Source organism: Branchiostoma belcheri, unplaced genomic scaffold (genome assembly GCF_001625305.1).
Source record: "Branchiostoma belcheri isolate BF01 breed outbred unplaced genomic scaffold, Haploidv18h27 scaffold141, whole genome shotgun sequence".
In the NCBI taxonomy this organism is placed as follows: domain Eukaryota; kingdom Metazoa; phylum Chordata; class Leptocardii; order Amphioxiformes; family Branchiostomatidae; genus Branchiostoma; species Branchiostoma belcheri.
In genome coordinates, this window is record NW_017802836.1 from 537,367 (window position 1) to 548,752 (window position 11,386).

Consider the following 11,386-nt stretch of genomic DNA (forward strand, 5'->3'; position numbering starts at 1 on the left):
GCTTCTGACTAGAGTTCTGCTTTTCGTCGCAAAAGCGCCACCTACACTGACTACATGTAGCGGCGAGAAGCAGTACTCCAGTCAAAAGCTCTTTAATAGGGAGAAGCTTGTAAAACGTCCTTGTTCTGATAGACACCGTAAGGAAGGTTAAATTCTTTAATGGTTGTGAAAAAGACATTTGAATCTGCTTGGAGAGTATGACACACGCACATACACACACACACACACACATGACTATATATAAAGGGGGTTTAAATTTTAAACCTCCTTGCACACACATACACTGTAACGTTAAGTACTGTGCACACGCACGCGCGCGCAAACACACAGTACACAGACAAAAAACATAACCTTGTCGGTTTAACGATTATAAATAATTTGAGGCCGTCAGTTGTCCGGTTTCCTCCCTAACTAGCCATGGGTTAGTGCCCTCCGGTCAGTCAGATCAGCTGGTAGGTTGAATACACCATCGCGTCACACACTGTGTTTTCAAAGGCCCCCGACCAACTCTATTTAGCTGCGTGATAACATCATGCCATCCGCTTTATTTCCAAACAGAGCCGTGGAAATCCCAAGGGGCTATTTTTGCGTAATCAGATCGTACATAAGATAATTGAAATTCCAAGAGAAGCAAGTAATTAAAAATACGACTACCTGTTACAATCATGGAATGTTATTGGTTACCGTGCGTTACCGTGTCAAACTGGGAAATTAATTTGTACCATCAAGTCAGCATAATTTTTGTCATCCCTTTAAATTTGATCTAAAAAAAGTAATGGATTGATTTCATCAAGCTATGGATGATGAAAAAAAAAAAACAACAGAGGCATCCTGATACTAAAAATCAAATCTCCAAGCAGATCTTTTGGTGGCTGCAAAAGACAGTAACGTTATCATTGGGTATCGTATCCATTTGCGAGGCAGTTGCCATTTGCAACCCGTATGAAAAGAGAAGAATTAGTACAAAAAGCCCAATAAAAACGCATAAAACGCGTCAAAATTAAGCCAAAACCCAAACACCTGCTTGCAAAGCACAAAAAGTCACGTAGAGTTTAAAACCCCTCTCAGAATCACCATGCAGATTGTTAGCAGACCTATGCGGCCGTGTAAATTCTGTCCCGTGTGGAGGGGAATGTTAGTGACTGTTAGATGCCGATCTTTTGCTTCCTCTGGACGTCAGGACAGTCCTAGGACACAATCATGATGATGAATGGGAGCGTAAGAAGTAGGAGCGAGGTAAGATCAAGCTCAAATCTGTCTGTTAAGCGTAGATCTGCGTTTATAAGGGCTCCGATTCAGGCGAGCGCTGTTGTCAGCTGTCCCAGGCTAAGCTAAATGAAACCCTATCATGGCGATAGGGGTAGAAATATGTCCTGGGAGGTATTGTCTCAGCAAACCGCGACAAGGCAAGGCAAAAACGGTCTAACAAGGCTGTATTCTTCAGCGTTTTTGTAGCAGAAATGCTGCCAGAATTGCTCGTGTTTTGATGTCAGTGGATCGCCCGCCGTTCTGTTGTTGTTATAGACGGAATAACCTCCCGTGCGAATTGTTATTGTCTAAGCAAGAGGGGCCCGGGGGTTCTTGTGCTGCAATGTTTGCGGTCGTCATGTGTTCCGACAAAACCGCTGACTTATGACGAAATTCGCCCCGTTTTCTGGACAAACTCGAAGATGTCAGGCTCCCCATTTCTTCAGGATTCTCAGAGTAGAAGGAATAACTGTTCAGGAGAAATTATCACCTCTCAGAGAATGCAGAAAATGTCGTCTGCTGAGAAGAGTGTCCACCATGTTAATTTGTGCGGATCGGTGAATTGAACTTCCGTCCTTTCTTCTTCTCTTTCCTGTACAATACAGGTCTCCGAATACATGGAAGAGGAAAGCTTAATCTGCAAAAGGCTGCCGAAAGAGCTCATTTTGAGGTAATTTCATACCATTGTCCTGTAGTCAGCACTGTTTTTACCTGAAAATATTGCGTAATCATTATGGTCAGCACGGATAAAACCCGTGTTATTGTTTACCTCATTATGCAGTGTTGAATGTTTTTGTTCCTCCGCAGAATATTCTCGCATTTAGACGTCGTGTCTCTGTGTCGGTGTGCTCAAGTTTCTAAGGTAAGTTTTTGGGTGAAATATTTCTCGATTTGTGCAATCAAGTGTGAAAATAAATATATGACAACAGTTGCATAGTGCAAGTGGGGAGGGGGGCACCTAGGACCTTTGTTTACGTATGTGTACATAGGATAGCAGGGCTCAAAATACCACCTGTATATGCAGATTAGTGCAGGTAAAATTGGAGCATTGCATACACCAAACCTGCAAATACATGCAGGTGTATGTAAAATTCTATATGCTGCATTGACAGTGTTACCACCTATTGTACTTTTATAGTATAAATATTATTATGGCAATGGTTTCTTCATCTGTAAATAATTTCATCAGGTTGGTGAACGAATGAATAGCAAAGTTCTGTGACCACAACCATTTACAGTGCACTGTGAACCAAGTAACAGTGCACTGTGAACTATGTAACACCTTTAGTGCACTATGCACCAAGTAACATCTAGCATCAGTGCACAGTAAACCAGTCAGAATTGCCCTGATGAAGATGACAGACGGTCATCAAATCAACGGCTAGTGAAAAATAAATGGTTGTGATCAAAGAACTTTGCTAGGCAAATTCCATTTTTGTATGATGCATACTTCCTGACTTTTCATAGAGCATAGAACAAATGTACCTGTGCAATACCTGTACTGTGTTGTGAATACCACTTTGGTAGAATGCCCCATTTAAGGTAGTATTTGCATATTAAGAATGACATCCTGTCCATAGTTTTCGAATGTTGTGTCGGAAAAGATATCGTCTGCAACGGGCAAAATGCTGATGCAACATTGACCAAGCATCCAACGGAATCCATGAAAAATCCTGGTTTTGCGCAGGCACAGTACGTTCTGCCAATGTGCTTAGCTCAGTATAGAACAGACAATCTCAACAAGCTCTTAATTGTAAGGGTAGTGTAATTAAAAAGAGCCTTCCCGCGTCAAGTGACGCATAGGGCGGCGCCCATCTCCGGTCATTAGCCCTGGGCCACACACACAGAAGTCACTACAGCAGGGGGCTAGTCCACTGGTAGTGCAATTACATATACTCAATGTTTTTTTCTTGCATCATTTGCCATTTATACCAAAGTTTAGAAAGGTACTAGCCTCTACCAGGCTCCGCGGATCGCTGGAAAAATAGTAGAAATTGGCCGAAATAAAGGGAATAGTATACCAGAGAAGATCCAGCTGGCCATAGAAGCTCCAATTTGCGACCCACTGGACAGGTATACTATCCCTTTATTTCGGCCAATTTCTACTATTTTTCCAGCGATCCGCGGTGCCTGGTAGAGGCTAGAAAGGTACAAGAGTGGGAGCTTATTGCAGTATACTTAACGCCATTTCTCATATTTGATATTCTTCAGGCATGGAACATCCTTGCATTGGATGGGAGCAACTGGCAAAGAGTGGACTTGTTTGACTTCCAAGTAGACATAGAGGTGAGAAAACAGCACAAGTCTTACCTTACCAACTCAAACAACCTGATGTCACCATGATTTCTCACTATTTATCATAAAAAAATCAGTGTCTGCACACATATGAAAATGATGCCGTTGTCACGGGCAGGAATCGGGCCAATTCGTACCAGTTACAGTCACGTTAGACAAGTCCCTTAATACTTATGGCATGTCTATGGGGACTAAATTGGGACTGAGAAAAAAACCTTTACGGACAGATGTAGAGGTTGTTGCTTAAGAAAGTTTAACTGTATTTCTATTCAGTTACATGTACTGTAGTAGCCTGGGTGTCAGCCTTTTTAGCTTTTGTCCACTCCCCATGATTCACTACCTATCGTGGGGAGTGGACGGAAGCTGAAAAGGCCAACACTCTGGCTAGTAGTACTGTAGGTTATTTAGAGAAGAAACAGTCGTCTTTGTTTTCTTATGGTGGGACTTCAGGCAAACTAAGTACATTTTTGTTTCCTTCTGTGCAGAGTTCAGTAGTTGAACACCTGTCCAGAAGATGTGGCGGGTTCCTGAGACAACTGAGTCTGCGAGGGTGTCAGAGTGTACAGGACAGGGCACTAGAGTAAGTACAGCACTCAAGCTTACTTCCTTGGCAATGTTATCTTACAGAGCATATCAGCAGAATGTACTGCACCTGTGAGTGCTATCACCATATTAACAGGGCAATAGAGTAACATCTGTGTCCATAATATCACTACCTTGAGAAACAGTGTGCTTAAAGATATTTTTACTGCAACAGACTTTTGGTATGCACTCCTTCACGCATCAAATGTACATACCTAGGGTATGTTGCAGTAAAGCACACTATTTCTCAAGGTGGCGATATTATGAACCCTGGTGATATTATGGACACAGATGTTAACTACAACTCACAGGTTTCCTTACTACTATCACCTTACATTCTCGGCAATGTTACCATGATACAGAGCATGTCAGCAGAATGTACTACACTTGTGTGCAACACAGATACAGGTTTCTGTGAGTACATCACTGTATTGCCAGGGTACTTAAGTGAGAACAATCCACAAGTTAAATTTCTTTACTGCTGTGGCCATACCTCTTCAACTGGACTCAAAATGCTTTATTCTGCATCATTCCACATTCAACTACAAATGTATGAACAGAGGACCACAGCTTGACATCCTGTCATAAGTACTGCATCCCTACACTGTAGTCGGGTGAGCAACAACAGCCAGGATTCAAACTCCCAACCTCTTGGTTCAGGTCAGAGCCAGGGTCTCTGGACTATGCATGCTACTTAATACGTACTCTGCTTATTCACTGCAAGTAGTCTGAAATCTATATCTGAGTGTTCTCTTTCAGTCGTATCTCATGTTCTCTTTCAGACTTTTCGCCCAAAATTGCAGGAACATTCAAGAGCTCAGTCTTAACGGGTGTAAAAAGATAACCGACTGGTAAGTAGTGTTCCTGCACCCGTATGTCACCCCTCTTGTCTTAATCATATCCCTTTTTTATGTTTTTTTTACAGAATATTTGCTCAGAATTGCAGAAACATAGAGAGCCTTTGTCTTGCTGGGTGCAAAAAGATTACCAATGGGTAAGTATTGGAGTTGTAGAGCAATTGTCCAACCAGATTAAAGAAATCTGTAATAGATGTGGTTATCTTTTTTTTTTTTGAGATTAAAAAGAAACGCTTTGTCCCTAACTCTCTTGATTGATGCTTGTACCAGTAGTAGTCCAACCATGGTTAGGCCACACTTACTTAATTTTATGGATGACATCCATGCGCACATTGATTTTCGTCTGTTCTCAAAAAAACAAAAAAAAGATCACGTCCTCGGAGGCTCTGGCCTGGCTCTAGGCCTTGGTAGTCCATGGAAGTTAGCAACAATACGGAGCCGGTGGTAACTGTGGAGGACGGCACCCAGGCTGTCTAAGCTCCACACTCAAGAACTCAGTACATATACCTACAGTGCCGATTCATAAATTCCGCATAAAGCTAGCTTGTGCCCGCTTGTCGTATACGTCGCTATGTACAGCCAAATTCACAATACCAGCTTTGTATTCCTGTGGTTTAGTAGCATTTTTATTTTTGGCCGGAATTTTTTTTATTCACCCGCACGCACTAGTTTTAGTGTCTTCAGAGGATGTTATTCATAAAATTAAGATGGTGTGGCCTTAGGAGTAGGTCGGGAGCAAGGTCTGCTGTGGTTGGCTGGTGTTTGGAAAGGTCGGTTACTGTTTGGATGCACCAGACAAATGGGGTGTGGATGGAGGCTTGGCCATGGTTGGATGGTGTTTGGGAGTAGGTTAGAAGTATTCAGGGCGTGTTCGAGGATCAAATTTGAATCAAATTAACTCAAATTTGATATCAAAATGTAGGCGTAGCCTAAATCTAGTCACACTGCACCCGAACTTAGCCAACCTTGGTTGGGAAAAGTTCTAAATGTGTGACAGGCTTTAGTGGGTTAAAGTAGCTGGTGGTAACCATTTTAATACAATCACATATTATATTATTCCATGTATCGTTGTTTTTTTTTTTAAACCCAGGACCTGTAACAGTCTGGGAAAGTTCTCCCACAAGTTGTTGTGGTTAGACCTGGGCTCATGTTCTCTCATCACTGACAATGCACTCAAGGCACTCAGGTAGGTGTTTTTTATTGGTTCACTTAGTAGAAGCAGTAAAGGATAAATTTCTTTAAAAAAAACATATTGTGAGGGCCATGTAACAGTATTAATGAATGCGCTTTATTGCTCATGAATAAGGCAAAAGTAAAATTGCAGACTCTGAGATATCTTACTGGCACTACAACTATACAAACTCCAGAACTACGATATAAAGCTGTATGGCCATATGGAGCTTATAATACATGGTTTGTCTATTCCCATATAGAATACAACTTTTTATGTTCTATCCAATTGTCGAAAACTGTGAAACTTAATATATTATCTTGTATGGAATTAAAGAAGATATTTCTCTTAATAGCCTTTCAGCAAAGACAGCACATTTTAGAAAATCAGCAGTTCTGAGGGTTTGATAATAAATCCCACTTTTCTGGTTTTCTTCAGTGATGGCTGTCCCCTGTTGGAGTACCTGTCTATAGCATGGTGTGACCAAATCACAGAAAACGGAATAGAAGCTTTAGCAAGAGGGTGCAATAAATTACAAGTGCTCATAGCCAAAGGTTGCATATTGGTAAGTATTTTACATTCATTCTTTCTTTATTGCAGGTAAAAAAGCCATAATACACAGTACATCATTAAAATAATACAAAACTCCAGAGACATGCAAATAATAGAGAAAAAAACCTAGTAGATACATAGTAAATTGTAAGTCTTTTGGAAGAAAGAGTTTCTGTAAAAGGCATCAGATCTTAGTAAGCAAATGATAATTTTCATTATATAAGTAAGTTTATTATGTTTACCTCATAACTGGTGCTGTAGCAGACACGCTGTGTGTGGTGTTGGGTTACATTATGTGGCAAGTTGCAGAACAGAGCTGGAGGGGCTGGTCATAATAGTATGATGTATGAATGATTTTGAGTAAGAATAAACAGAGCAGTAGTTTGTTAGGCTAGACCATGTGAAGGTAAACAATATGCAATATACTTTGCAACTGTTACCTTTCTAGTTCTTCATTTTTCTTCTTCCTCAGTTTGAAGTGTTTTCTGGTTTGGGAGAAAGTTTTTTGATGTGAATGTGTTTTATTTCAGCTGACAGACAGAGCCCTGAAGCACCTTGCCAGTTACTGTCCACTTGTTAGAACCCTGAACCTGCATAGTTGCAATGTAAGTACAGTCCTAGCTTGTACATTATTAATATGTAGGAAGAACAACAATAAGGACAGTCAAGCCTACTTTTTTGGGCAAAAAAGTTACACATTACAAAAGATTGTCATCAGACCAAGAATGATAACTAAATTTTGCTTCAAAAAACATATCAATTTCAATTAAAAAAAGACTATTCGTTGTTAGATGTTGTATTAATTGGCCTTCAGCACCAAGGACAGGTCTAATATGGGTACTATATTTCACTTTACCATTATAGTACAATTCACTTTATGTTCACGGCAGCAAAATTTCATGGTGTGACAAATTGAGGTGTTCATAGAACTGTGTATGTTCGTCATGGTGGCAGCAGGTGCAGGGAAAAGAAAGTTGATTTGTTAGTGGTAATAATAATACATATAAGTTCATGGTACAGAAGTGACCACCGTAAAAACCCTGAACATAAAAGTACAGTGAAGAAAATTAGGAATAGCAGTATATAAAATCTAAGTTGCTTTACATATATTGTCACTAGATAGCTTTAAACAATGTCTAGAGTTAGATGTTCAAGGGTTAGGTATAACAAGTCAATCAGTGTGATGTAGCCAGCTGCCGCCGCGCCGGGTGCCTGCGAAGCTGGTGTGTTACGCCAAAAGGCGGTTATTCCGGCTATACTGATACAGATGCAGATATATCTCCAAGGACAGGTCTAATAGGGGCATATAAAATATAACTTATAAGTTGCTTTACAATTTCTATACAGAATGTCACAGACGACGGGATCAGACATATAAGCTCAGGCTGCCACCTGCTGGAGTCTCTGTGTGTGTCTGGCTGTACTCACCTGACAGATGGAACACTGGTGGCACTGGGGGCAGGCTGCTACCAACTCAGGTACGTGGAACAAGATACAGAGCTTTTAACAATGTTTACAGTTAGATATGGTTGGGTGTAACAGGCTGTTCGGTGTTCGCTGTATGTGTCCGGCTGTACTCACCTGACAGATGGAACACTGGTGGCCCTGGGGGCAGGCTGCTACCAGCTCAGGTTAGTACAACAATCTTTATGCCAAAAAACAGCTGCTCAAGCAACTGGATTATGCTTCTGGAAACGGTCAGACATTTCAGGTAGCATCTCCCTAGAGTAGCTAAGTTTCTGTTGTGTGTATTGTTTGAAATATTTGTCAAAACAATCTTAATTGCCACAACAAAAGTACAGCGACTTTGTGAGGTCTTCTAAAACTAGACCTACATTTTGCTGACTTGTTGTGGAATACTTTTCACAATGACAGAGAAGCAAAGAGAACCGGAATATATAGCTTGATCATGTGCATGTACATGTATATATTTAGTACTATGTACGATAGCTATTCCTTTATTTTGACCTGTACTTAACCCAGTGGTTATTTATGTACAATAAAGGTTTCAATTTCAATTTATTCTCAGAACACTAGAGTTGGCAGGGTGTTCTCAGTTCACAGACAACGGTTTCATGGTGCTTGCTCGGGTAAGTAGAATCCCCATGCCTTTTCCTGAACAAAAATGCAAAGGACATACTATTAGGTACCAATCAAGTAAGATACAGTGCAGGGGTTAGAATGCAAAGAGCAATTTTAGGCCATACTGATTTGATTATATCAATGACATTTTTCTGCACGCCCCAAAATTAGTAAAAATAAAAAGTAAAAATTGGTTAGGTTGAAGCTTATTTTGTTTTCTTTATTTCCTTGTGAAACTTTGTTATGGATTCCAGAATTGCCATCACCTAGAGAGAATGGACTTGGAAGAATGTGTTCTGGTGAGTATTCCTGCTATATAAGATTTTCAATAACTTTATGCTTATAAATTAAACTTGTGATATTACTGCTTGCAGTTTATTACTGTATACTTCAAGTTTTAAGTATTTCAAGTTCTAATTGTTCCTTTTCTTCTGTAGATAACAGATGCTACATTAGGCCACCTCGCCGCTCACTGTCCATGGTTGTCAAAGTTGGTAAGCCAGAAAATTGTACAGTTGAGTAGGAGAGGGGAAGAGTAAGATGTCCAGAATCATATATAATCATGATAGATTTTGGTTAGACTTTATAGTGGGATGACAGGCAAACTATTGAGTTTCTTGTTTTCTTTGAAAGTGTTAAAGGTTTGTGTCAAGAACAGAACTTTCTGCTGTGGCTACCAATTCAGGCTCACTAATTGTAATCTCCAAGCAGATCCTAGGGTGGCAAAATGACCATCAAATTGGCCAGGCAGTATCCATTGGCCAGAGAGTCCAATATGCCACCCAAGGTTGGTGGGGGTATATAGCGACAAAAAAAACAAAAACAGGCTATATGTAAAAAGGTACTGATTTTCCCCCATCAAACTTTGCTTGGAGAGTAACATCTGTGTTCATAATATCACGGTGACCATAGTCCATAATATCGCCACCTTGAGAAAAAGTGTGCTTAAAGATATTTTTACTGCAACATACTTATGGTATGTACATTTGAGGTGTGCAGGGGTGTATACCAAAAGTATGTCGCAGTAAAAGTATCTTTAACTTCGTTTAAGCAAACTATTTCTCAAGGTGGCGATATTATGGACCCTGGTGATATTATGGACACGGATGTTACCAATTGTATATCATCTGCAAAAGTAACTCCGCCTTCTGACATCTGTCACATTCCAGAGTTTGTCGCACTGTGAGTTGATAACAGACGAGGGCATCAGACAGCTGGGGACAGGTGCGTGTGCACCTGAGCACCTGGAGGTCCTGGAACTCGACAACTGTCCGCTCATCACAGACGCCTCGCTGGAGCACCTGATGGGCTGCCAGAGTCTGGAGAGAATCGAACTGTACGACTGTCAACTCATCACAAGGGCCGGCATCAGGAGACTCCGGGTAGGGACATAAACTTTAAGATATCATTTCCTTCAAGATACTGTGTTGCAGGCTCAGGTATTTGTCAGGACCAGGTACAAAAAAATTCACTTGGCCCACTTGTCTCAAATAGTTCTACCCAGTTTTTTAGTTCTCCTGAATTTTTTAATGTCATCTCAATTTTGTTTGCCATAGCATCATGTTGAGGGGTCAAGCGATTTAAGGCACAACAAGGGAATATGGTGAAATCTTGACCCTCTGAAATGCTATTTCCCACATTTTGAGGGGCAAATTTTACTGGTAGACTTAGCTTTGTTTAATGACATCGCTTTCCATATTTTAGTTTACCAACTTTTGTCCGTCATAAATGTCAGATTTGGCAAAATTTTTTGTCCGTCATGAGTGGCAAAATTCTGTCAAATGACGGAGAGACAGACACTAGCTCTGACAGATACTGCCTCAGACAACATTGGTACTCATTGCCAGAGAATAGGCAGTTCTTGTTAAATGGATTGTTCCCTTCTTTCTCCCCCAGGCCCAGCTTCCTAACATCAAAGTCCACGCCTACTTCGCACCGGTCACCCCCCCACCCTCGGTCGGCGGCGGGCGGCAGCGCTACTGTCGCTGTTGTGTCATCCTGTGATCCGTTACATCCACACGCCACAGGACTAACCTACGCTACAGGTTCCTACAATTTGTGTAGGAAAACGTGTATCTGCCACTGACTGCAATGTTCCTCAGCATGTTGGCAGAACGTACTGCACCTGCGTGAAACCTGTAATGTATTGTGCACAGCACTTGGGCAGAATGTCTCATATAAGGTCGCATTCTTTTATATAAGGTTAACATTCCATCTGTAGTTTTCAAATGGTATGTCTACAGTTTCCTACAATTTGTGTAGAGAAAAAATAAACTGGGACTGTTTTCCATCACTTCGGCAGAACGTACTGCACCTGTGCAAAACCCTGATTTTTCACGGTTTTTGTAAAAGCTGGATTTTTGGTCACCTTTGCATCAGAATTTTGCCTGCTACAGAAGATATCTTTTCCAACACAACATTTGGAAACTACAGGCGGAGTGTGAACCTTATATATGCAAATATGACCTCATATGAGACGTTCTGCCAAAGTGCTATGCATGATGCATTACGGGTTTTGCGCAGGTGCAGTACATTCTGCTGACATGCTGGATCCTATCTGCCATGTTACTTGGAGGTTCTCCAGGCTTGGACTCGGAAA

The 11,386-nt window shown here is 41.0% G+C and overlaps 1 protein-coding gene across 1 annotated transcript; it reads left to right on the forward strand.

Moving 5' to 3' along the window:
• The first annotated feature begins 1,076 nt into the window (after positions 1-1,076).
• LOC109464813 (F-box/LRR-repeat protein 20-like) lies at positions 1,077-11,060 on the forward strand. Its single transcript, XM_019761885.1, has 15 exons — positions 1,077-1,236; positions 1,854-1,918; positions 2,056-2,110; positions 3,460-3,534; positions 4,029-4,123; positions 5,051-5,119; positions 6,073-6,168; positions 6,592-6,718; positions 7,236-7,310; positions 8,053-8,183; positions 8,735-8,795; positions 9,042-9,086; positions 9,225-9,281; positions 9,957-10,169; positions 10,684-11,060. Exons 1-15 carry the CDS (start codon positions 1,201-1,203, stop codon positions 10,789-10,791), a joined length of 1,308 nt encoding a protein of 435 aa, XP_019617444.1. The 5' UTR covers positions 1,077-1,200; the 3' UTR covers positions 10,792-11,060.
• Positions 11,061-11,386: the final 326 nt, after the last annotated feature.

Bases quoted from the DNA above. Each gene is read 5' to 3' on its own strand.
- LOC109464813 (XM_019761885.1), top strand. From the start codon at position 1,201: ATGATGATGAATGGGAGCGTAAGAAGTAGGAGCGAG. The intron at 1,237-1,853 runs GTAAGATCAAGC...TGTACAATACAG, and splicing joins GCGTAAGAAGTAGGAGCGAG to GTCTCCGAATACATGGAAGA. The intron at 9,087-9,224 runs GTGAGTATTCCT...TTTCTTCTGTAG, and splicing joins ACTTGGAAGAATGTGTTCTG to ATAACAGATGCTACATTAGG.